This window comes from Papaver somniferum, chromosome 4 (assembly GCF_003573695.1).
Source record: "Papaver somniferum cultivar HN1 chromosome 4, ASM357369v1, whole genome shotgun sequence".
Classification (NCBI taxonomy): Eukaryota; Viridiplantae; Streptophyta; class Magnoliopsida; order Ranunculales; family Papaveraceae; genus Papaver; species Papaver somniferum.
In genome coordinates this window covers 140148641-140176505 of record NC_039361.1, presented here as the reverse complement: position 1 = coordinate 140176505, position 27865 = coordinate 140148641, and the positions used below count along the sequence as shown (strand labels likewise).

Genomic DNA, 27865 nt, shown 5'->3' with positions numbered 1-27865 from the left:
TTTTCTCATCTGTAGTTTAAAAAGGGAAGGTGAAGTCTTTGGAGGAAGATACTTTTCGGCTAAGGGCGAGGGAGACCCAACTACTAGGGTAGGTGGCTACTGCTGAGGCGGCATCGACTCTACTGACTCGGGATCTTGCTGCCGAAAAGGAGAAATTCAATACCGAGCTTGTCTCCAAAGTAAAAGAATATGTGAAGGCGGTTATGAAGAAGAAGCGGGCCGATGTTGCTGCTAAGAAGGCAGGCTCAGGATCAGTTCCTACAAAGGCATGGGTAGATCTTTTGTAGTATTGCGTCACTATTGTGCCCTTTGTATTAGGCTGTAATTCTCTTAAACACCATTACTTTTCCCGACAATTTTCTTTTAAGGGGTGCTGTGTCGCCAATCGGTTGTTTTAGTTGTTTTCAGATATTTTCATTTGTACTGCGTCGACCGTACTTTGTTGTTTCTATATGACATGTTAATGTTTCTCTGCACAAAAAATGATTTACTTAGTTAGTATAAATTCCATTTCTGTCGAACACACTCAACAGGGAGGGTCATCGGGCCCAATGCCATATCCCGACTGAGGCATCTCATCACCGTCATTTTGATCTAGTGGTAGGGTATTCAGTCATTCCTAAGTTTTATTGGCTCGATCCCCGAGGAGTTATCAATTAACTGCCTTGGGCAAGTGATTTCGGCCACTGATTTGCAACCACCAGGGCCCTTAGACTACCTCGGCACTTTCACACTGCCACTTCCCCGAGTTCGAATAGCCCGTCGAGTGTAAGACACCTCGGCACTTGCACACTGCCATCTCCCCGAGTACGAATGTTCACTCGAGTGTAAGTCACCTCGGCACTTGCACACTGCCGTCGCCCCGAGTATGAATGACCATTAGACGCAATTGTCAAATTCCCTACCCCACGTGGATTTTTAAGGAAATAAATGACAGAATATGATACCTTTTTACACACCTCTCATGGGTGATATAACTTCAGACGCCTAGCGTTCCATGGTCGTGGTTTGGGTGTTCCATATGGCTTCAATATCTTATACGCCCCTTGACCAACTTTTTACACAATGGTATACGACCCTCCCCATCGTGGCGCTAGTTTCCCGCCCTTCTTTTCACGCTCGTAGATGGGTAGCTCTTTCGACACCAATTTCCCGGGTTGAAATTCTCTCGGTCGAACTCGTTTGTTGTATTCACGTTGTAATCTTCTTTGGTAATTTTCCATTTTTGGTAAGGCCATTTCCCTATTTTCTTCTAAGTCATCGAGCTTCGCTAAAATAAGATCCGCCGAGATATTCCGTCTCCAGGCCTTGGTTCTTGTTGTAGTTATCATTTCCTCCGTTGGAAGAATAACTTCTGTCCCGTAATTTAGCATGAAGGGTGATAAGCTGGTTGCTTCCCTTCGAGTAGTCCTATATGCCCGTAGAACATTGTAGATCTCCTCACACCACTCGCTATATTCTCCATCCAGCTTCTTTTTTAGGTTGTCGGCTATGGTTTTGTTTGTGATCTCGGCCTTCCCGTTACTTTGGGGGGTAAAGGGGTGTCGCCTTGATTTTACGGATGTTGTAGGTGTTAAATAGTAGGTCAATGTTCTTTCCCTGTAACTGTTTTCCATTATCCGAGACGATTGTTGCTGGTACGCCAAAACGACAAATGATGTGTTCCTAAATAAAACGAAAAACGTCCTTATCCCGAATATGCCGCAGTGGTGCAGCTTCCACCCATTTCGTGAAGTAGTCAGTATCCACGATCAAATATTTTCTCTGTCCCGACCCGACATGTAAGGGTCCTACAATATTGATCCCCCACTTGGTGAAAGGCTAAGGTCTAATCACTGAGTTTAAAGTTACTGCAGGTGCATGTATCTCTTTGCCAAACTTTTCGCATTCATCGCAAATTAATGCCATATGTTTTGCATCTTCGTTCATGAAGGGCCGAAAATATCCCATGGTTTTGGCTCGGGTTTCCAAGCTCCGACCCGAGCTATGATTGCCCGCGGCCCCATAATGTATCTCATTTAATATAGAGTGCCCCTCTTCTTTGCTTAGGCACCTTAATAGTGGCCCTAGGTAGGACTTTCTGTACAAAACATCATGTCTTATTCGTACGCCGCTGCTTTGCTTTTAATTTTGTTGGTCTCAGGCCGTCCCTTGGGTAACTCTCCCGTCTCCAAGTACAGGTGAATGGGCTTTCGACAATCGCCGGTTTCATATTTATCGGCCATGGTTACCGCTACATATGCTTTTATGTCTACTAGATCAGGTACAGATGGCATCAGGACTCTCATGACTCTGATGCCTTCAATGCTCGGGTTTGTTAGCATGAAGGCGATGCATTCCAACGCGTCCGAATGTCGATTATCTTTTCTGCAAATGTGTCAGAACTTGATGTTTGGTATTTGGCCGATATAAAATTGGGCGAGCTCCCAATACTTCTGCAATATTGGGTCATGTATAGCGTACTGCCCGTTGATATGCCTAATAACTAACTGAAAGTCACTAGTTAGCCTCACGTCGTGGATCCCCATTTCGACTATCATCCGCAAAACATGTATTACAGCATCGTACTCGGTGACATCGTTTGTTGCCTTGAATTCAAGCCTAAAGGAGTGAACCATCTTCTTCCCCTTTGGTGTGGTGAAGACTAGTCCTAAGCCCGACCCGTCTTTATTGGACGACCGTCTACGAAGACTTCCCATCGCTTCGGACTACAGGTTTCAAGGAGGTCGGATGGATCTTCTCGGTCTTCTTCCATGCCTGGAATGTCTTCAACTTCGTCCTCATCGTCTAAAGGGAAATCTGCCAGAAAGTCGGCCATTGCATGTGCCTTTACTGTCGTTCTCATGTCATATAAGATATCGAACTGTTTGATTTGAGCACTCCATTTAGAGATCCGTCCCGACCTTGATGCATCGTCAAGCACTGATTCTATGGAATACTTCGTAATCACTCGAATTCTGTGAGTTTGGAAATACGTTCGAAGCTTTTGTGTTGAAAATACTAGGGCTAGTATCAATTGCTCAATTCTGGTGTAGTTCTTCTCCGCTGGGTTCATAGTTTTGCTTATGAAGTACACAGCCTTCTCTTCTGCCCCCAAAATTTTGACTAAGACCGCACTTATGGCATAACTCGCTGCCCCTAGATATAGGGTAAGCACTTCGTCGGGCTCGGGTCTTTGTAACACTGGTAGGATCGCGAGATGTTGCTTAATTTTTTGGAATGCCTCCTCACACTCCTTACTCCATTTGAATTTTTCTCCTTTTATTTACGTCCCAAAGAAATCTTTACATTTATCCGAAGATCGTGAGATGAATCGCCCTAGTGCTGCCAAGTTTCCGTTTAACCGATGTACATCTTTTATGGTCACCGGGGCGGCATCTCCAACACAACTCTAATCTTGTCCGGGTCAGCTTCTATACCTGTATTGGTAATTATGTATCCCAGGAACTTACTTGAGGTAACCCGAAAAGTGCATTTGGCCGGGTTTACTCGCATCTTATATTTTCTCACAGTTTGAAAGATTTCCCGAAGACCATCGATGTGGTTGGATGCTACTATGATTTTGACTAACATGTCGTCCACATAAACCTCAATGGTGTTGTGTATCTTGTCCTCGAACATATCTTCCACCAACCTTTGATAAGTGGCGCCGGCGTTCCACAATCCAAATGGCATTTTAGTGTAGTAATATAACCCTCTAGGCGTAAAGAAAGACGTATGTCCTTGATCCTCGGGAGCCAGGGGAATTTGATTGTATCCCGAGTACCCGTCCATTAGTGTTATCGCCTTGTATCCAACTATGGATTCCACTAGCTGATCGATACTGGGAAGAGGGAAGCTGTCCTTTGGGCAAGCTTTATTCAAGTCGTTGAAGTCAATGCAGATCCTAACTCCTCCATTCCTTTTAGGGACTATCACCATGTTTGATATCCATTGCGGGTACTGAACCTTTCGAATGATCCCAGCCACTTGTAACTTTTTCAACTCGGCCTCTACTGCGGCTTGTAGCTCGGGTGCAATTCTTCGCATCTTTTGTCGGATCGGCTTGAATTTGGGATCTTTACTTAGATGATGTGAGCATACCTCTGGATCGATCCCCTCCATATCATGCATTTTCCAGGCGAATACATCCATGTGTTCCCTCAATAGAGTTATTAGCTGCTCTGTTTGTTCGTCCGATAGCAGGGTTACAATCTTACCATCTTCGGTTCGTCCTCGGTCCCTAAGTTAACCTGACGGGTAGATTATAAGGCCGAAAAATTGGGATTTAGCTCCTTTGAATGCTCGGTTTTCCCTTCAACCGATGTCGCCTCCTTTGATTGCTATAAGATCTCTTTCTCGCCTGTTTCGTAAGCTGTGATGGCTTGTGAGAGCACCTTCTCCAATTCTTCCCCTGCTTTTATCTCCTTGGCTTTGTTATTTTCTCGGCGCTGTCTTGATCGCCTTTATTCATTTTTCTGGGTATCGCATTATCTCGCGGATTGAGGGTTGCCTAACACTTCCACCACCCCTTGATAAGATGGGAATCTTAACCTTTAATGATATGCCGATGCCACCCCTTTGATGCCTGCAATCCAAGGTCTGTCGAGGATTGCCTCATAAGGCGATACGACATCTACCACACAAAAGGTGGTAAGCGTGTCCAAGTACCCCTCTCCATCCGAGACTCTGAGAGTGACTTCTCCCTTTGTTATAGTCACTGTACCATTGAAGCCTTAAATTCGATAAGTTGAAGGGATTAAAATGTCATCAGACAGCTCAATTCTTTTAAACGTGTCGTAAAAGAGGACCTCAACTGAGATCCCACTGTGCATCAGTACTCTTTTGAATCCCCATTCCTTGATGAGCAAGGTGATCACTAGGGGATCTCCATGTGCTTGGACATTCGAGGGAACATCCTTTGCTGAGAAGGTGATCGACTGCATCATCCAGGGTTCCATAGGTAAGGTTTTTTCCACAGTTAAGATCTCTGTTCCAGCTCGATCCCTCTTGTGGATTCTAGAAGTAATGTTGGTCCCTAAGTCGAACCCTTGAGTTGCCGAGTGCGAGATGGTATTGCAAATAAACTGAGTTCCGCGATCGATCCTCACTTGGTGCACTGGTACGTCGGGTTGGGTAGGTGTCGGCGTTGTCTTAACAAAATATCGCAAGTACCCATCTCGAATCAGATGTTGGACGATATCTTTTACCTCTCGACAATTGTTAGTCGAGTGGCCTCGGTACTGATGGTAATGGCAGAACTCGGGATGTTTTCTTGTCTCGTCAAATTGGATGCACCTGGTCTTGGGGTATCTAATGTCGATTCTCTTTTATACTTCCTTGAATATTTCTTCCAATGATGCGTTTAGAGGCGTGTAAGTTCTTGGTTCGTGACGAGGCTTCTTTCCCTTCTCGACCAATTCCTTCTTGCCCGAGAGTTGCTGTGGTGCCATCGTCCTTTTCTCTTATCGTTTTGGATCTCCCTGAGGGACAGGCTCCACCGCCGCACTGGATTCTTGTACTCCTCTATCATGTACCCCCTCTTGTATATCCTCTAATGCGATGTAATGCTCTTGCATATTCCTCATCTCCCTTAACGTTTATGGTTTCTCGGTGTACATTGCTATCCAAATAGGGTCGGATTTTCCTAATGAGTTTTCAAACCCGAAGATCTGTTGATCGACAGGGACCTTTTCGACATCGGTACATAACTTCCTCCATCTATCCTTTAGAGACCTTAAGGGTTCCCCGAACCTTCGTGCCAGTGTGAATAACTTATTTACCCTTGGGCGAGCAATGATGTTATGCATATAGGTTTCAAGAAATATTTCCACTAGGACGCCGTAGTTGCCAATGGACTCATCGGGCAAAGTATAGAACCAGTTCTTTGCCTCGCCTTCTAGACTTGCCGGAAAAAACTTGCACATAACCACGTCATAGTTCTTCCATTGTAATAGGGGCATGTTATACATCTTGATATGCTCCACTGCGTCGCCAGTGCCATCGAACCTGGAAGGAAAAGTTGGGAGTGTACATTTTGGGGGGAACGGAGATCGCTCAAGATCCTTGGTGAATGGAGTTTTATGCGCTTCGCTAATCACTTATGCCAACTTATCGTCCTCGCCACCTCCAGCCAATTTCTTGACCATCTTCTCAAGCTGTTTGAGTTTGGCCTCAGTCACCGCCTCAGGTCTCCCATTATGCACTTCCTCTCCAGTTAAAGAGTTCTTGGGAGGACCGTACCCGCTTCTCATACGATTAGGGTCGGGTATGCGCCCTTGGACAAGGGGTGGAGTTAGGGTTTGCCTTGATCGGGTATGGTTGCTGGAAGATCCTCGGCTCGATGACCCTCGTGACCCAGACCTCTGGTTTTGAAGTTGATAGTTTTCATGCTCTAGTGCCAGATTTCTTCTCTGCAATTCCCTCATCATGTCTTCTTGCCTTCTCTGGTTTTCCAGGATTGCTAGCAATGTCGGGTCGGTACTCTCGTGACTGGAATGGCCATTTACATGGTTCCCTTCCATGTTGGGTGTTGGAACCGGTGGTGCCACAGGAGGATCTACAAGGGGAGCGGTTGCTACTGGTGGGATGTCTCTGATGGGATTGCCCATCTCTAGATGCACCCCTCTAAGCCTCTCGCCTTCTTTTTCCAAGGCAAATCGGTATTCCGCGTGTTTTCTTGCTCGTCTACGGTCCTCTCGCATCGTGTGTGCTTCCTCGTCGTCCTCTGTGTCCGATGCAGTCATTCCGTCTCTCATGTCCTCTGGTCTCATTTGGGTCGGGTTGATCCTTAATCTTCTCGGGAAAGGATCATCGTCTCGGCCTAGGTCGACTTCCTCGTTGACAGTTGCCATGCCTCCACCTGGTACCTGGGATTCTTCATGCTGATGTTGTCAACTGTTTTGTCGAGAGTCTGTTACACTTTCCTGCGCGCTAGTTCCTGCTACCGTTCGATTCCTCAGAATCCTGTCCGTCCCGGAAGTACTTGCCATCGGGTCGGGTATGATTGATACTCTTCGGCTCGCCCTCCCCTACCTACGTCAGCAAAATAAACAACACCTCACTTTGGACTGTTTTCGAAAAGGTTAAGGATGAAGTACAGAAGTTCTGAATTTCGGAAAAGGAAAAAATTCAAACAAGTACGATTCCTTTTTACTTCAACATGCTGAACTCAGCAAACCAAGTGATTTTGACTGATAAGACGACCTTTTGAAATGTTATTTTGCTAGGTCGCTTTCGGTACTTTTCCCATGCATTAATCATTATTTGTCCTAACATTCTTTGTGCCAGAAATCATTAATCATCCGTATGCTTGATCGGGAAATTTCTTTCTTGGCCAAGGTTTGTAATGATGACTTCCGTCAATCGCTTTGCCGGTGTCTCAACTACACAAGTTGCCAAAACAAGGTTTCTCGACCTTTTGGCTTTCCAACGGCGCTGTAAGGCTCTTGTTATGGGATCAGGATGAGACTGTCATCGAGGTACTCAACATACCCTTTCTAGCCATAGCTTTGGAAAACCCTAACTCAATGATTGTGAGTTGATTTTGCCGCTGCTACTGTTGTGTTTAATTAACCCACGACGAGATAGGACCAGTGAGATGAAGTTTCGTTCTAGCTTCTACCAAGCATCAAAGATGATCTTTTTGGGAGCTTCGAATTTTTCTAACAACTCTTCTTAGTCATAGAAGGAAACACGGTCGACCATAACTCAAACCTGAGATCTTAACTATTTCAAAGGTTTTGACGTAAAGAAAATATTTTCAAAGAAAAACCAACCACAAGTTTCTTTGACTCAAGATCGTAAGATAATAAGATTTTTGTTCGATATGCGACAAAAGTTTTGTTTAACAGGAACAAAACAGTTCATACCATTGACATAATTTTTCGACTCAAAACGAAAACTCTGCAAGCTTAACAAAGAATAGAAAAAAACAAATGTAGAAGACCCGAGTTTGAAGAAAAAATTGTTTTAAAAGACTCAACTATCAACTCATAACCACAAGAGTCTTTCACTTAGCGTCAACTAACATCCAAAGATGTTTTAGGATCTTTTGAATCTCTCTTTATTGGTTTTGATGCAAGGTATCAAATGATGTTACACGGTCCCCTTAGTCGGCGCCAGTATGTAGATGCGGAAAACCCTACTTCTACATCCAAGAAACATAAACACACACACCATGAAGTAAACAAGCAAGGGATGCACAAGAACACAAGATATACGTGGTTCGGTGTGATTACCTACGTCCACGGGGGTGAAATGATGATCTTATTACTCGATTTCAAGGTTACAAGGGATATGAATCACTAGCAAGCTCTCTTTTCTCACTACAAGCTCTTGGTATTCTCTCTTCCCTCACTGATTACTTGCCCCTCTAGCTCTCTACATAGCTCTCTATTTATAGCTATAAGTGATGATACATCCAAGTTACAGTGTGTGTCGTGGTACATCTTCCTTGATGTCCTTCTCGGGTGGCTGGTGATGTCTCATCTGAGATGTAGGGCCGAACCTAGTGATGTCTTTTCCCGACGTCCATCCATCCGATGTCGACTACTTAGTAAGTGTAGAGGATATCGCCCTTGATGTTCTTAGCCGAGTCTTACTTTGACCAGATTCTCCTTATCTTCTCAACTACTTCGTCAGTGCATTTATTGCTCTTATACTCGATGGCTATCTCTTCAGTCACCTCCGACCTTTATACGTATTGTCTTCACGGGTTTCCTTGGTATCTCTTTTCTCGCGCCAAGGCCGGGTAAGATGATTTGGTGCTTCATACTTCATCTGTTGTCGATGCTTCATTACCCAGGATTGCTCAACCTGGATGTGTGGAATATTTACACCTACACTCTTCTTAGTTTTGGTGCAATGCACTTTTGTACATGATCTGTAAATATCTTTTTTCTTTAATATATCCTTCCTTTTCAAAAAAAATAAATAAATAATGGTTTCGGATTCCCCTTAAATTATTAGTAATAGTCAGCAAGACATTTGGATTTTTTATAAGCATTGTTGTTGAGTTAATTACGCTCTAATCATCGAACCATAGTGTATTAGAATATAATTATTTGTTCTTCTTAAATTGATCATAAGATTACCCCAAATCAGTTATGTTTACAATTTAGTCGAGACAGCAAAACCCTTTGGATCAAGCCAGTAGTGACAGAATGGTTCTCCTTTTCTCACGTTGCAAAAATTTCCTAGTATATAATAGTTTTGTTTATCTTTAACAAAACTTACACGAGTAACACGACTCATCTTGCAGTAGAAATTAAAAATCTTCATTAATCCAAGTTAACAAGACAAGACATATGGTAGATTTTTCTTTGCATTCCATATGTTTTTAACTATAAATAATCTGGCCAAGAAATCTAGTTAATCTTTTCTTTTTGTTTTTCCTTTAGCAATTGGATTGTCTTTTACCGTCATGACTAGCGACAATTAATTTCCTCATCTATATATATAATCTTTTTCTTTGCATTGGAGTATCATCTTCATTTCCAACTTAGGGTAGTACTCAGCATTATCGTTGTTGTTATAATGGAGGACGTTAAAACAACTTTCAACGGTGAACTTATCGTCCAGATTATAGGAGAAACAGCTGTGGTTCCAGCAGAGGAAACACCTGAGGATTTACATTTCTTGTCAAACTTGGACACCATGGTGGCTATGATTGACACTTTTTACTGTTTTAACAAAATACTAGACGTTGGCAGATTGGATGCAGCTGAAGTCATCAAAGATGGTCTAGCGAAAGTACTTGTTTACTACTATCCTCTTGCTGGACGCATCACTATGAATGAAAAGCGTAAATTTATGGTCAATTGCATAGGTGAAGGTGCTCTTTTTGTTGAGGCAGAGGCCAACCTTACGTTGGAAGAAATCGGTGACTTCACGAAACCTGATCCTGTTACTTACGGGAAGCTTGTTTATGGCCTTCTTGATCCAAGAAACATACTACAAAATCCTCTACTTGTGGCTCAGGTAGTTTACATGATGTAGTTCTTGTTTTAGATTATTTTTTTCCTTTTTATTCTATAAATGATCGGAGTATTTTAGTTCTTAATTTTTTTTTTACCATATGCATATGTGTTTGAAGGTGACCAAATTCAAGTGTGGAGGGTTCGTTCTTGGGATAACCATGAATCACGCTATGGCCGATGGAACCAGCGCAATGGAGTTTATGAAGTCGTGGGGTGAAGTTACGCGAGGACTGCCGTTAACAAGCCCACCATTTCTAGATCGAACTATATTCAAAGCACGAAACCCACCTAAGGTAGATTTTACCCATGAGTATGAAGACATCATAGATGTATCAAACACTGAGGCTCTCTTCGAACAAGAAACGCTTATTAATAAGTCCTTTATCTTTCACCCTGAGAATCTAGAACTACTTAAGAAAAAAGCTATGGAAGATGGAGTTTCACAAAGGTGTACTAGTTTTGAAGTACTTACGGCTTTGATGTGGAGGGCTCGAACTCAATCGTTAAGACTTGATCCTCATCAGCAAGTAAGGCTACTCTTCGCAGTTGATGGGCGGTCAAGACTAGACCCAAAATTGCCAAAAGGTTACTTTGGCAATGCATTCCTGATGATGAATTGTCAATGTAGCGCGAGTGAGATGTTGGACAACCCACTGTCATCAACAATACAGAGAATTCAAAATTTAATTAAGTCGGTTACAGATGATTACGTAAAATCAACCATAGATTTCTTAGAAGAGCCAAAAAGAATCCAACCTCAAAGTTCCACGGTATTCTTAAGTGCTTGGTCTAAGCTAGGATTCAATAGTATGGATTTTGGTTGGGGAGAACCCTTTTTTGCAGGCCCGCCTAGGTTAGCCATAAAAGAAGTGGTGTTATTCTTAGCCCATGGAAAAGATAACAAAGGCATAAATTTGGTTCTTGGTTTGCCTGCTTCTTCAATGAAGATCTTTGAAGAACTAATGGAAGTGTACAAGAAATCCAAGACACCTCTAGCTCTATTATAGAGAAATTTCTATTCAATGAGTCATGTGTATGGTTTGGAGCAGGATCTCGGGGCTCGAAAAAAAATCGGACTAGTAGCTTTCGTCGAGCCCATAAGTTAGTAAAAAATAATAATTAAGCTTGTATACTATTTAGCCCAGGTGGTCCTTTCATAAGTCCGTCCCTGATTTGGAACACTGATATGCGAATTTATGTTTATGGTTTGGATATTTCAAATGTTTGAAACCTAGCTCGTTTTTTCTTTTCATTCGTCACTTAGACATGAAATTGCCAAAATATGCTAACCGCAAGATCTTACATATCCGGTTGACATCTTTGGTGACATAAATTTCTTTTGGTATGAAATTTGAGAATCTAAACTAAATTTCCTTTATGTTTTTGGAACCCTGGATTTGATTGAGGCTTGAAAAAATCTTCATCATTGGTAAATCCACTTTATCCATTACTCGTCTCAGTAAAATCTTTTAGAAACTTAAAGTGTAGCTAAGATCTAAATAATGGATTATATGTCTTCAGTTTGATAACTTGATCAATTATGTAATTAATATCTCACTAGAAAATGATGAAGATTGTGTAATTAATATCTCAATTGTGTAATTAATATCTCACTAGAAAATATAATACACTTGAATGTCGTTGAAATCTTATTGCTTGAATTCGATTGGGAAAAGTAACCTCGACATGTATTAAGTTTTCATCTGGTTTGTTTTAGTGTATAGTTTGTTGTTGTTTTTTTTAGCTAATTCACAAGAAAATTCAAATAGAACGAAATAAATACAAGTTAAGGAAAAACACAGACACAAAAAAAATTCTAAGGAATGTTCAGGTCTTCCTTAAAAAATTTATCTTACACCTTTGTTCAAACTAGAACCCCTCTTGGCCAACATATCACATGAGAAGTTAGTTTTTGCATGAATTTACAAATCTCGTTGTTCTTACCTTATTACAGAGACATTTCCATCTATGATGAATTATCTACGGAACCTTGTTGTTTCTGAAATCCATAAGAGCTGCCGTCGAATCAGAGTGAACTAAAGTACTATAGAATTTAACTAAAATATTTTTGCCACCGCACACGACCAGCCGCTGCAACCACCACATGACAAGCATGCATGGTCTCTACAAATAAAACCAAAGTCAATGTTACCTGGATTGCCCAGACAAGCACCATTACAGTAGAGAGCTACCTTATCTCTACTTGGTATGTATCCTGAAAAAACTTAAGATATGGATATCATAAATTTGGTTCCATATATCACCAGTCATTCTTAAACCACCGTCATGAACTAATTGACAAATTCTAGCTTAAAATTTGTTCAAATTTGGAATGAAACCCGTATAGATTGTTTTGTTTCTTGCAAGCCATAACTCCACCAATATTGAATAGGCAGTTGTGGACCAAACTTGCGTGTAATACTCTTATTCTTCACTGTAGAGTAAATATCTTCCAAAAAAAAGTAGGTATTTCCAGATGGAAAATGTTGCTTAGACCATCTCCACATTGCAACACTGAAACTACAATTCCAAAGAAGATAACTCATAGAATCAACATTAGAACAACAAAAAAGATATATGGATACTATATAACACCCTTTTATAATTAGAGTTTCATCACTAACATAAGCTCCATTGCAACTTCCATAGACTGGTACTGATACTAGGATGAATATAATTCTTCTGAAATTAGAATCCTAACTCACGTGTACGTCTTTATCCCTGATACTCTCAGTTACATCATAAATAGTAAATTTTCTTTCCAATTCCAACACCAAATTAATTTATCAGTTATATCAGTAATCTCTGGAAGGGAAAAATAATCTACATAAGCACTCATCTCTTAAGGAATACATAAATTACCAATCCTTATCAAATCATAGACATTCATATGCTTATGATGCTTAATAATTTTTCATTAATAAGATGGAGGACCAATTCGCAACCAATTATCATACCAGGCCGAGATGTTTTCCATATTTCCAACAACCTATTAAAATATCAACTTTTAAAGATTATCAACCCCATTTAAGTCCAGACTATAGTTTTAGTCTTATGCCAAGGTGACTAACTTTTTAGTCTCACCATCTCCAGTACATAAGAAAATTCCTTATGATCCTTTTACTGGTGTTAATGACACGCTATGACCATTTATACAGGGACATGGTATTGGTACGACACATAAAATATGTTTAACTAGATTAAGTCTTGACTGAAAAGCAAGGAGCTTACCTTTTCATTTAGCTAGTGCTCCTTGAAGCATAGTTACCATTGGATACACTAAGTAAATATAATTTTTCCCGAATAGAGAATCACCAGAAGGTACTTATCTGGAAAACATGAAATGGCCATATGCATCACATTGGCCATCTGAAGTTTCCTAACCAAAGTAACCATATCAATAAAGCATTTACTCTTGTAACTATTCACAATCTTTCTGGGAATAAGCTGGTAATCATTGAGCACCCAAGAATATTTTCAAAAACTCTTTTTCCCCAATAATTGGAAAACATCGTCAACAAAAAATAAATGGATAGGACTTGTTCATTTTCTAGTTACCGTTGTAGTATTTTTCTTCTAAAAAAACAACTTCAACAGATTTCTACTCAAAACTTCTTCGGCAGTCAAAATAAAATTAGAGATAGTGGATCTCCCTATAAAGCCCCACTGCAAGATAACAAACCCACTGGTCCACTATTGATCATTATATAATTCCGAGAAGACAAGATTAACTCATAAATCCATTTAAGCCAAAATATTCACTGCTTCAAAAAGAAACTCTCAACTGACTGAATCATAAGCTTGAAAAATGTCCAGTTTCTAGATAACATTCACTCATCTTCTCTTTTTCCTCATTTTATTAACCATTTCAGAACATAACATCACTTACTTGATCATGAATACCCTTCCCTCGATGAAAGAATATTGTCTGAGTGAAATTAAATTCTACATCAAAAGACCATCATTCTAGAAGTAATAATTTTGGTGAATATCTTGAAATTAAAATTCTAAGGCTTATGAGTCCAATTTGATTAGCCTTCTAAGAACTATTAACCTTAGGGAGCAACAACAGAAGTTGGAATTTTAACTTTTAAGGATAAATCTTCTTCCCCATAAAAACTAAATAACATTCACTAAGTTATGTTCTATAATTTCCCAGCAGGTTTTGGAAGAAAAAAAATAAATAAAAATAAATAGGGAAAACACCATGGTGAACTGTGTACATCCATACCAAATACAACTTTATTTATATTTTCTTTACTTGGAACTCCATCAAGCATGTTTTTATCATTAGGAGTTGTCACTTTAAGGATTTCATGAAAAATTTTGTCAGAAAAAGCCAACTCTGTGCTACAATTTATTTTTAAATACTCAACAAGAACTTTAAAAAATTTATTTTGATCAGTAACAAGATCTCCACTTTCATCTTCAATTTCACAAATTACATATTGAGCCCATCTTACCTTCATATCGGTATGTAAAAAACACAGTATTAACAACTCATTATTTGACCGTTTTGTTCTATATTTTTCCCATAGCATGGTATTTAGATGAACAAATCTAATATTATAAACATTTTGAGCCTCAATCATTTTTTTATAAGCTCCTTCACATGGATGAAGTAACTAAGTTCCCATCCTGTAAGCTTAACCTAAACATTACTAAATGCACACTAGTTCCAATTTTTGAGAATAACCTTAACATTTTCAACTTTCTCATATAGAAAAAATCATAATTACCCTAGACTTCTTTATTCCAATACTTTTGAACTACTCTAAGAGAATCCAGATGATCTATCCATATTTTCTAAAATATAATGGCATATTAGAAAGTTAGGAATATTGGCACATCCCCCAAATAGTTAAGAATAATCTGAAAACATCATGCAACATACTTTATAACTTAGTTACTATATCTAACCATTAAAATTATAAACAACTCGATCTAACTTGCAGACTCTTCTTCTCCAGCCAGCTTGACTGTTAGACCTAGTAAATTTCAACCCAGTATTAGGAGCTTTAAGAAGACCACAAATCGTGTATAAAGTTTTCAAAACATAGCATAACCACCTTCTTTTAAAACTTCTACAACCGACTTTTTCTTATGGAGATAAAACAACATTGAAAATTCCGAACATAATCCATGGAACATTAAGATCACTGATAACCTCCCTTTCAGTCCGTAAAAATCTTTTTTAAACAATATCCACGCGACCATGACTACCAGAAACTAAGGAACCTTCCACATCCACAATAATCATTTATTTAGAAAATGGAAACAACCTTAGAAATAACAATACACCTACTCCAAAATAGCCCGATGTTACTTTTATTATCATTACGAGAATTATGAATTTCCACAGATGCCATACCTGGCAGATTAAGCCCACTGCAAACAAAATCATAATACTTCACTCTTGGCTCGGTTTTCCACCCATTAAGCTTATTTTCGTCTCCAGATTTCTTAAATCTTTTTATGTTCCAAATTAAAATTTTCATTTATATTTGGAATAAGAGTTTTTAGGAATCTCCTTCCCATTGTTACATATGAAATTAGGTTTCTTAGGAAATCCTTAACCTTAGTGTATTCCCAAACAAGTTTTTCATAAATACTTTCAACAATATGACACACTTTTTTCTGCTTGCAAATCCCAAGACCAGAAAACCTCACCCGCACAAAAGAAGTAGAGGCTCTTTGATTCTCAGGATGAAAATAAGGTTCCCGATTTCTTAACCTAATAAATTGATTCTTAACTTCCTGAGACCAAGGGATACGGGATAGAGTGTTTTAACACTCTATCTTTTTCAAAATGGTTGAGTGACTATCAGATAGATTATAAATCCTACCATGGGATAGAGTGATTATCAAGTGGAAATGACCCACAAATAATTTACATATATATTAAAACAACACAAATTAGTTAAGTGCGACCCAAAAGCAATTTAAACAAATAAAAAATCAAATAAACGGGACCCAGTTAGTTGTAAATATATAAAGATTTGGAAATTTATTTGGAAGGGAAACAAAGTGTCGTCCAATGATATTTTTTTAAAGAAAACTCCCAGACGGTAAAAAAAATGCCATTTGGATCCTAATTTTTTCATAAGGCAAGCTATTTTCCGTATAGTGGAGACTTTTGACTACTCTTTCACTTGAACGAGTGCTTGATTGAGTTTTGGGTGAAAGGGGGATTCCCTCTATCCATAATAGGACCTAATTTGGTCAAATTTGACCGACTCTCATTTTGAAAAAGACTTTGAACCCCCATAACCCTTTCTCTAAGAATCAAAAGTGATATATTTTCTATTAAACTATTTATCAAGCTTATTAGTAAGGAAACCCTTACCAATCGGGATAATTTGATGGAATCAATCCTTGTAAATTCCATTAAGGTCGAAGAATCCTTTTAGCATTGGTAATTTTGAGTTTTCGGAAATCAAGACAACCAATTTGCAAAAATTTCCATTCATCAAGTTCTTCATCAAAAACATCATCCGGAAAAGTGATGGAAGAATCATACCCACGTTTTACTACTTCAGGCAAAGTTGATAAATCCACCATACTTGTAGATCTACTAAACTCAGAATTCATCATCATTTCAGCAAACCTTGAACCAAAAAATGAAAAAACAGCCACGATTATGATAAAACATCTTTCATGTCAGCATAATGATTAAAAAACTGAACTAATGAAAAATATCTCTCAGACAACACCAGAAATTAATAAGAAATGAATGAAAAGCGAGAAAAACTAGATCTTGACTCAATAACCATGTTGAAAAATAGTCGTGACTCTCTCTCTTTCAAGATTGATCTTGTTAACAGAACTGATACCCACAAGCCTTGAAAAGGATAGGGTACCAAGTACACCACCAAATTTTCGTTCGAGAACCTGTATGGATAAACTTGTTACATTTAGTAAGTATATATCAACAGTAAAGATCCTTGTATGTGATTTGTGAACAAGTTTCCTGGACTATCTTAAAAATGAATATCCAAGAATCAACTTAGTATGTACCCAAATTGTACGCGTAGCAAATTCCAACAACAACAATTCTTGTATTCTATATTTCAAGATAAGAATTCATAAGAGTAAATCTTGTAGGTTATATACAGTTAGAGTCTAAAAACTGTCTAGGTTGTTTAACGCACTGCTTGTGATGTTTGCATTATAAAAATGAACAACATAATGCGGAAAAGAAATGACACAAGACACAAAAAAAAAAAATTAACGAGGTAAACAACAGTACGTAGAAAAAACCTCGGGACCTAGTCCAGTTTTGAATACCACCCTGTATTAGTGAGGAAATTCATTAAACACGGTGGTGTGCATTGGAGTGGTGTCAATTTAGGTTGTTTGGTGGATTCTCACCATTAACTAGGTCATTTTGCTAGATCAAATCAACATAACATACTACATGTTGGACCTTAGTAAGAAACTACATCAACTGCTTATGTAAATCATCTCCAAGAAGCTAGCAATCCAAGACCCAAGTCCTCAATGTATTTAATAAAGCATGAAGACTCAAGAACACTCCTATTAGAAAACTAAAACAAAAGAAAAACTTCATCAACTAGCAATTTTCCTCATGAACGAAAAACAATCTATTGCATTCAATAAATTCTTCAGCGAAACTAGGAATACTCGACTCAAACATTTGCAAGCCAAGAATTTATTTGAAGTACTTATCAAGAGGCATCATAGTGTAAGGTATCTTGCTGGACAATCACCTTGTACTCTTTTTCCTTTGTCAAGGTTTTGTCTCACTGGGTTTCCCTTGTCAAGTTTCTAATGAGGAAACATACACATGTTCAGCTCTGTTCTAAGTTTACTCATAATTGTACTCTTTTCCCTTCGATCAGGTTCTGTCCCTTTTGAATTTTCTGACAAGGTTTTAACGAGGAAGTCAGCTTAGACACTTTGTTTATCAGGCTGAGAATCACAATTATGTATTGTACGGGTAATATCTAGGATAAATTTGGGTTTAAACATTTCAGATGCCCACATGTCTATCCCAATATCAATAGATGTTGTATTCTTCAGTTCCTATGCAGATTTTTCCCCTCATCTCTTTTCTACTTTCAGTTTTTTTTTCAATTGCATAATTGATATAATATTTTGAAATAAATTTAGTGATAAAATATTTATCTATGAAAATCCTACATATTTACGAAAATATTTATACACTCCTATTATTAGGAGGGAAAGAATGGATTTGAGGAGGGAAGGAAATCAGCCAAACCCAGGTCAATATTTGGTCAATGTTAGGTGTTTTAAATATTTACAGAATACCAACCTCACCCTTATGAAAGTCGATCCTAATCACTCCAAAAACTCGATCATTGTTTACCTTCTTCGCCCACAAAATCCTAGTTTTTCATTCAAGCGGTTGATCAAAGATCGAACAACTAGTTATAAGTTTGATCACTGGTAGTGATCATGGAAGACGACTAGCAGGGTTAGAAAGATTGTGTACTCTTTGACAAAGTTAAAACATAATTTTATTTGACGATAAACTACTCCATCGACGCACCTGGTGAATGTATCCACCCAGTTGGAAAATTTTCATTGTTCCCGGAAGCTTTTCTGATTGTGAAGATCTAGATGAATCACAAATAAGTTATGAATCTGCATAAAATGGCTATATTTGTTAGGAATTCTGCAACATCATCCTCTAATTATTCTATTCCATGTCCTTACTATGATTAGTATCAAAATTATGGTAAAACACGGGCCACTTCAACAAGTTTTGAGCAAATCAGATGATTTGGATTAGGCAATTAGCTACTTCACAGATTGGCCTTCGTACGTACACAATACTTAATGGAAAGTAAAAAACTTGATGTTTAACTGCATCCATGTCATTAATATGAACGTCAATTTAAAAATAAAGTTGTGAACTCTGAATTTAACACCAGGAGATTGTGTTGTTGCAAACGGTATAATTCTATGCATAGCATATATCAAAATATAGGACGGAAGATCGCTAACCTACACTATAACATTGAAAAAAATACAACATATTAAGGATATTATCGATATTTTAACAGTTTTTTTGAAGGTTCAATCCCTCCTCTCAAAGTTTAATTCCCTCCTCATAATCCTTCCCTTCGCAAAACCATTCCTTCCCTCCTATTAACATGACTCTATTTATAATAACGATATTTATCTATAAAAATACTACATATTTATAATAACTATATTTATCTATTGAAATCCTACATATTTATAATAACGGGTAGCTAGCTCAGCTGGTCATCCCCGTTCTTCACAGGTTTGATGTGCTCCAAGAGGCCTCAGGTTCGAGTCACCGATGACGCAATGCTGCAGAATTTAACATGGAGGGTAGAGTAGAGTTAGTTTGCCGCCCTTGCGACGTAATCAACCGCTTTTCACTTCGAATTCCTTGGTTGGTTCCTTATGAGGATCGCTGGTAGGTTAATACGACAACCTGTTCAACTACTGCGGTACATGTCCACAATCAAATAAGTAGCTAAATGCTTGAAAATCGAAAACTGGAAAATTATTAATCTTAAAAAATGTACGAGACACAATGACAAGTACAGGTACAAATGAATTTCCATTGAAATGAAATCTCTATGCGGTTGAAATTACCTAGAAATACACATCTTTGTATGCTCATCTCTCTCTCTCGCTCCTCCTCCTTCTTCTTTTGGACTGAATCTGAGAAGATTTCTTCACTATTTTTTTGTTTTCTAGGTTAGTTAGTAGTTTTAGCTTAGTTGTTGTTATGTTTTCTACTTATCTACATCGTTATGGTGGTTTTATCTACTCTTTTGAGGTTTATCTTCGTTGTAATGACGATTCTTAGTTATTGGGTTGGGTGTTAAGATCAATAGTGATGCTCTCCAAGGAACAAATCTTCATCTTTGTTGTCTCCAGCGACAGAATCTACATCATCAACTTATCCAGTGATGGAATCTTCACCAGTGATTTCTTTGACGGTGGAAGCTTCATCACTGATTAGATGACATTTGAGTAAATCACTCCTATTTTGGGAGCAAATATTTCTAAAGAAGAAAAAACAAACTAAATGGTTAAAATTTAATTCTGAGAAAAACCGTTCTTCCCGATTTAATCGGATCTTATTCATACTTATATTTGTCTTATACTGATAATCCTTTTTTTTCTCTTATCGAATTTTTCGGCATTGTACTTTTATGTTATGTTCTTGTTACTTAGTATTCTCTTATTTTCGATCTTAAACTCATTGTAACCTTGAATTTTCATTAATGAAAAATCCTTCGTTTATAAAAAAAAAGGTTAACCTAAAAATTACTACTTTTATTCTTCGTGCAGAGCGAAACCTAAACGTGAACTTGTGGTGCATTGTAAACAACAAAACAATTAAGGTTGATAATCTCCACTTTATAGTTCTTTATTTTTATGGAACAACTATTTATTATATCCATTTTCTTTTCTGAAGTATGAGTCCATTTATGTGCACTCCTATTTAACCAGGGGTACACATTCCTCCTCTCATTATTGGTTATGTAACTAACTTTAGTTATTACCTAAACAAGGCCCACCGCATCTAAACTAGGCTTTTGGGGGAAATTAATTTTTTATTTTTCGGTCATTCCTTGGCAAGTTTCCAGCGTATATCTTGCCAAAACAAATTTATTTTAAACAAATTTCTTTCTTCTTCTTCGATACAGTTTTTTGATACCTTCATTGATAGAACGTGTAATTGAAACAACTATCAATCTCACCGACTCGCAATGAAAAGAGATTGAATCATGCTAATTTATGGGTAAGCGAAAGAATCAGAAACTTTTGACTAATATTCCATGAAAAATCTGAAAAGCATCAATTAAGTTACCATATTAAAACATGAATCATGATTAATAATAAATACATGAAAAATTAAATATTCATCATCACCTCCATTAAAGGAGATCTTGTTTTTTTTTTGTTTTTTTCTTGGACAATCAACATATTTCAATTCATTCAAATCAAAATCGTGATTACATGTTCGCTTACAAGAATAACAAAAACATCAAAATACAAAATAATCAAAACCCTAATACAAATAAGGACATCAATTACAAGTAGATCGCGAAGAGAAAGAGCGATAAACAGTAAAGATATCCAGAAGAATTTTATGTATAAGGGAGAGATGATGGTAAATCCGGAATTAAAATCCGACCATTTAATATGATTGTATTCTTCTTCTTCACTAAGAGATGCTCCTAATACAAAGGAGCACTTTTCCCATAGATTTTTCGATCCACACGAACACGGATGCTGATACAAAGCGATGTTGTGATGAATCGTTGATGTTTTTGAATCAAGAATAGCAAGCCACGAACCGTCCATTAAAATTTGAAGAACTCGTCCCACAACGACGAAGAAAAATCGTCACAAAACGACGAAGAAATATGTCAAAAGACACCAAAATGATGTAAAAACATCTTATTCAATTACCTACTACCAAAAACTTAGAAAGAAAACGAACTCTTGCTCATATCTGGTCCAAAAGGACCAAATCTGAGCAAGATGGCTCTAGGGTTTTTTTTCTTTTTGTTCTTTGAGAAAGGGAAGAGGAAGGACGATTACTAACGGAGATCTTGTTAAAAACCCATCATGGAATACCCTAAGTAAAACCATGAAGACCGATCTGGAAATTTCAATTACAATCTCTCATGCAACCACCACCACAACCTTCACCTGCCATCAATATTGTTCTGATTTTCTTAAGGTCATCACCCCTTCTTCTTCTAATCCCATCTTTTCTTAAACCCTAAAACCCTTTTTATCTTAAATCATCTCAATATTTCTCTATAAGGATAAACAACACAAATTTACGGAGAATAGGTATTCTGGTGATGAAAAAGACTATGTACATTACTGACTTCAATCGCTACAACCATCAGACTGAGAAGAAAAAAAATGAAAGTAAAACAAATATAAGGACCCACAATAAAAAAGAACTTTTTTTTACAAGGTGGACCTTTTTTATTAGCTACGGCGAATAATAAGAGGGGGAATGTGCACCCCTGATTAAATAAGGGTGCACATAAATGGACTCTTAAAGTATTAAAATTGGTTAACACAGATGTTTAGGTAGCATTGTGTGGCCTATCGTTATAGGTGGCTCATTCGGAGCTCAAAATAATGGACTTATTAATCATATCCTTAATCTTACTCCATTTCTTTTTGTGAAAAGGATGTATCCCTCCATTTCATTAATCTTTCTCTTGAACTAAGTACCTTGGATTCTTTATGAACCATTAAATTAGATTCGAATTTAGATAAAATTGTAAGCTTATGAATAAGTCAAAACTGCCAAAATAAAAATATCATTCTAACATTGTCAACAGTTTTCTCCTTCACTTTGAAAAAATAAAAACATATGCGCAGTGTGGCAAAATACGAATGTTTACTGTGTAGCATGACCAATGGTACTCCTAATACTAAATGAAAGTAATGATAAACACTCTCCTAAGCGTAATTAGGACCAAATTGATACACCAAATAGATACATTGACTTAGTTCAAGCAAGCAAGCAAATCAATCACATATGTATAGAAGAACTGAGCTAACAATATACATAACATGATAACAATGAAAACGTGATTTACTAATCATTATGTAACATATCTTCTTAATTATGGTTCTCCAATTGATAATTTATCATTATCAATATTCCATTGCCACCATTCGAGATGGACTAAGTAGTTTATATGTACTACACCCTTTGGCAAAGTTGCAACCTTGCTGGATTTGATCGTCGTCTCCTTCCGCTTCCATCTCTGATAAGACTCGATAAAAGAAATCAACGTTGCATGGTAGAGTTAAAGGCCCTTCACAATGATAGCCATATTCCAGTTCTGCTTCCTCAAGTAGCATCTTAAAGAGTGGATGATTAGCATATTGAGTTTTAATCACAAACCGTTGCCTCTGTTGACCGACGTAAACGGAGAAACAACCCCCTGGTGTTACACGGCGTGTAACAGTTTTGATTTTGCCGTCATCAACTGAGCCATCCCTCCCTTGCCATGAAATTTTATGCTTCTTTCCTGCTGGTAAATGAAACCTAGGCCAAGACCTGCTCTTTGGTAGTGGAATTTCATTGCATGACTTGCTCTTCGGCAAAGGAGCCCCCAACGGAGATAACGAGCGTTTCGTATTTCCAAATGATCTGCATCGTTCCCATGTCTTGATGATCAAACCCTTTCTTTCTTTCTTCTTGTCAAAATCCATTCTCGTAATTCCCACAACCACAAAGACTCGCTAAATCTGAGAATTTAAATGAATACCCACAGTATTATCCCACACTCTTCACTAAAACCGTGGCTGAAACCTTGTTTTAGTGAAATTTTTTGTGCAACAAGATTATAGAGAGTATGAGTTTGTGATTCTTATGGACTCTATGGAAAGTTAATAGAATCCAAATTGAAGAAATTCAGATTTTGTTACTGGAAGTCCACAACAATCATAACAAGATTGAATTTTTTGAAGTGAAAACCCGAAAAGGAAACAGTATACTCGAAGGAAAGTGTTAAAAATGAACTTAAGTAGGTAACTTTAGACTAACCTCTATCATAAACCAAATTGAACATAACTTGCATTCTTGGTCTCATTGGATTACTCATAGCTATGTGTTGAATAAACCTAAATTTTTATTAACCTTAAAATGGTGGAGACAAACAGAGACAACAAGAAAAACAGTTAGATTCAAGCTAATACAACATTTAGAGAATTTTCTTTTTTGGTGCTAGCTAAGAACAGAGAGATACCAAAAGAAAGGACGGAACATGAAGAAGAAAAAGAGGATGAAAAAGAAGGAGAAACAAGAAAAATAGAAAATCTCAAAGGATACTGCTGTTTTTTTGACTTCATTCTCTTTCTAGGAAATGAAATTTCTTTGCATTGATTGAGGAACTTTACACACGCATATATACAGGCCATATACTACTCTATTAAACAATATATTAGTACATTATTTCTATTATAATTATTTTATTTTTATAAGAAAATTGTCTATATATTGTCATTGTTTGTTAGTCAACTCAAGAGAATTACTTATAAAACGCATGATTTACAAGAGGATATCACTATTAACGGGGTGATATAGTTTTAGCGATCCGATTTAGGATATGCTAGTTTTTTTTTTGTCCTATATATAAATAAATGATATCTCCTCGTTAATAATGGCATCCTCTTTATTTATTTATTTTTTTTGATGTAAAGGAAAATTGTATTAATCAAATAACAGAGTACAAGAGATTTATAATCTCATTTTCGACAAAAATATTGGAAACAACATTAGATTTTAAGACTCTTTGTTGAATATTGGAAGACTTGTGCCTAATATGCTTTATCCGAACTTCTTTAACAATGTAATCCGTTGCATAGTTATATTTCCTGTTTATATACTTTACCTGGGCTATGGAAGATTTTTCAGTATTAAGATAGTATCCTGAATGGTATTATCCGCGTTCCAAGGAAATCTTTACAAGTCTTGTTGATCGTTTCCATTGGTGTTTTGCAGTCCATTCTAACACCCGAGAGAAGAGTAGTATGTTAAGACAATTTTAACTTGAGAGCTACCAACAACATTATCTTAAGACAAAACCTGAAAAACATAATTCATCTTCCACTATTTCACTAGTCGACCCAATACAACTTTGCAAGAGAGTTAATACACGTAGAATTTGCTGATATCATGCATTTTAAACAAACAATTAATCAAGGAAGATATTATATATTAGTATTAAGTTTATATATTTTTTATTTGATTATAAGTTTATAGCTAATCGTGGCGAGATTTTCACAGGTTAAGCAACTTGTACAATTTGTGATTAGCAATAAAAAATGTTTTGTTAATGTCATTTTGGTTTCTTGCAGTGACATGTTCAGGATTTTGTAATTAGCACTACGTTGCTGAAACATGGCAGTTATCTTAGTTTTGGAATGAGTTTGTACTGGTAGTTTCCCTATTGTGAAGGTGGTATCTGAATCTCCAAAAACAAGAGCAAAAAGAAAAAAAAGATGAAGTCTTATTATGAGTTTCTCCAATGGAATGTGCGTGAAGAAAAAAATCTTAATTCATGTAGGACACACAACAATATTTATAAATTTTTTTATCTCCAACCCATTAATTAAAGGATAATGTGGAAAAACAAAACGTTAGGCATCATTTATGTGAACCTCGAGTTTTAGACATTCATTTAGAGGATGTCTGAAAAGACGAGGGTACTCAAATATACCACAAGCTTTTATTTTGATCACAACCTATACAAGACTCATTGTGTATAAAACTCTTGGAGATACAATCACTCAAGGAATATTTGAACACGGTGTCCACTTGATATAGGGTTAGTCCGAACTGGCCTAACTCGTGAATTGAATATCAAAGGCAAGTGGAGAAAACCAATACACTTTATGTGATTGTCTATGGATATGAAATCGAGGCAATACAACAACAAAGTGATCACTTGATAAAAGGTATAGAAATAACCGAAACCAACGGGATCACTATTAAGTGCCCTTTTAACGTACAAAGTGCAATTTACTTTAATTATAATAAAATAATTATAATGCAAAATTAAAAGTAAATGGCACAACAAGATTTTGTTAACGAGGAAACCGCAAATGCAGAAAAACCCTGGGACCTTGTCCAGAATTGAATACTCTCGGGATTAAGCCGATATACAAAATCTAAACCAACTTCGTATAGTTGAAACCAAGAAACTAAACCTATAGTTCACCTAGTTCCGTTTATATCCCTGCACCTCCAACTTGCAATAAGTCACGCACTTGGAACAATTTCTTTGGTTCATATTCCAAACAGTAAAGGAACAACAAATATGTTCGGTAACAACTCTTTTCAAACAACGTGATATGAGTTTGACAAAAAACTCTTCCGTTTATCCCAATAAACTCCTTTGTCAGGTACTTAAATCTATCTTTTGAACAACTACCAAAGTAATTGTTAAGATTATGCAATTAATACTTTGAATCACAAAGAAATGTATTGATGTCGATCTACTCAACTAATCAATCCAATCTATCACAAAGATAAATCGATTATAGTTGGATCATTTTCCAACCGAAACAAGTTTTGTGCACACCAAAGATTATGAACCCAAATATCTTCTTTGTCTTCAAATCTTCTTTGATCTTCAATAAACACCTGCACACAAACAACTTGAATCTCTTGTGATCAATCACACACAGAACGGAGTTTGTTAACAATGGATTATCACAAGACGTCTCTAGATCTACAAACAGTCTAAAGATCCCCGTCGAAACTTCGATCTAGTTTGAGTGAATCTTATACCATAAGAGAAGATTCTCAAGCATAAACAAACTAGGTGCAATCAAAGTTCAACAACCGTTAGTCAATCAAATCAATTGAAAACTAATAATAAACTGCAATTATCTAGTTTCCCACCAACGGTACTCGTAGAGCTTCCCAATCCCAAAGAAGTCTTTAAAACGAGCGGTCGTAAGAGATTTCGCCTAATTAGGGTACTTTCCTCTCTGAATAGACGGCTCCACCGGTAACAACAAAACTAGGTAGTTTTGCTAGCTCTGAGGATTAGTTTGCTAGAATTGCAAACTTCAGTATTTATGGACAAGGAAGTTTGGACACCAAGGAATTTCTAAAACCAAATATTCTCAAAGATATGCAATAAAGGAAAAAGCGATTTTCATAATTCCTGGAAATGCTTTGTCCAAATATTGACTGAAATCTCAGTAGAAAGTCTCCAACTAGTAAATGCATATTACTAATTTTTTTCTTTCTAAGATATGCATTTTAATTGCTGGAAATTAAAAGCATATAAAATTAAAAACCTTAATTAAAAGATTCTCAATTTATTTCGATCCGAGATTCTCCTTTATCTATTAACGAATATCTTTGAACAATAAAAGATAAGAGTTACTGCACATGTTCAAAGTATGTAGACAACTTTACTTTGAAAATACTTTTTCATTTTTTCAATCTTGGAACCGATTTGCCACAATTCCAAACAAGTTTAGAATTGGTTCATCTGACTTCCAAGAACTATGTGATTGATTATCCTATCAAATCACCATTAATGAGTTTCACGGTTCTACCTCAACATAAAGTTTCGGTTCTACCTCCAAGTGGGTACTAGGATCAGTTACATTAGTTACCATAAAATGGATAACTAAGTACTAGGATCGGTTACCACTTCTTTTGGTAAAAGTTGTGATCGGTTGACCAAGTTATAGGATCGGTTACACCAACTTACTAAAACTTGTTAAACCTATTACAAGGATTGATTACACTCTCTCTTGTGATCAGTCACACCTCTTACTAGGATCGGTTACCCAATGGCTAGTATTTAGTCACACCAAATTCAAGATATTAATCTTACCATCTTAGGTGATTACTTAAGATCGGTTTCACTAGTAAAAGTCATACCAATACAAAATTCAGGCCTTCTGAATAGTTTTACCAAGATACATAAACAAGTTATGAGCGGTTACACTAAACACACATATTGGTAATTCAAAAGATTTGCAATGAATAACAATACCAATAAGCTTAGCGATTTCCCTTCCGATTCACAAAACAAGTTTATGAATTTACTTCCTTTAAACGAATGTAAAACATTGTTTCCTATGACGAAATCTTCACCCATACCCATACATAATCACAATAGCATTCATAGGATTATATCGATGTTTTATATACGAAGTTCAAAAGATAGACGTTATACTTCCTATTGTAATTCCTTAATACTATGTCTAACTTGAGTATAATCATTCACAGCTTCGTAGTTATGTTTTCAATATGAACGACTTGAAAGATACGTTAGGGAATGAAACATTTCAAGTCAAATATTATTAACCTCAAGTGGAAGTATGATACGTCGTTGTAGCTCCTTACATCTTCACATTCTTTA

The 27865-nt window shown here is 37.0% G+C and overlaps 2 protein-coding genes across 2 annotated transcripts; one reads left to right on the top strand and one right to left on the bottom strand.

Annotated features, from left to right (window-relative positions):
* Nucleotides 1–9498: 9498 nt before the first annotated feature.
* LOC113274317 (omega-hydroxypalmitate O-feruloyl transferase-like) lies at nt 9499–11189 on the top strand. Its single transcript, XM_026523737.1, has 2 exons — nt 9499–9960; nt 10076–11189. Exons 1-2 carry the CDS (start codon nt 9517–9519, stop codon nt 10964–10966), a joined length of 1335 nt encoding a protein of 444 aa, XP_026379522.1. The 5' UTR covers nt 9499–9516; the 3' UTR covers nt 10967–11189.
* Nucleotides 11190–22622: 11433 nt separating this feature from the next.
* Nucleotides 22623–23186, bottom strand: LOC113273205 (auxin-responsive protein SAUR36-like). Its single transcript, XM_026522963.1, has one exon. The coding sequence runs from the start codon at nt 23184–23186 to the stop codon at nt 22623–22625; it is 564 nt and encodes a 187-aa protein (XP_026378748.1).
* Nucleotides 23187–27865: the final 4679 nt, after the last annotated feature.

Bases quoted from the DNA above. Each gene is read 5' to 3' on its own strand.
- LOC113274317 (XM_026523737.1), top strand. From the start codon at position 9,517: ATGGAGGACGTTAAAACAACTTTCAACGGTGAACTTATCGTCCAGATT. The intron at 9,961-10,075 runs GTAGTTTACATG...ATGTGTTTGAAG, and splicing joins ATCCTCTACTTGTGGCTCAG to GTGACCAAATTCAAGTGTGG.
- LOC113273205 (XM_026522963.1), bottom strand. From the start codon at position 23,186: ATGGATTTTGACAAGAAGAAAGAAAGAAAGGGTTTGATCATCAAGACA.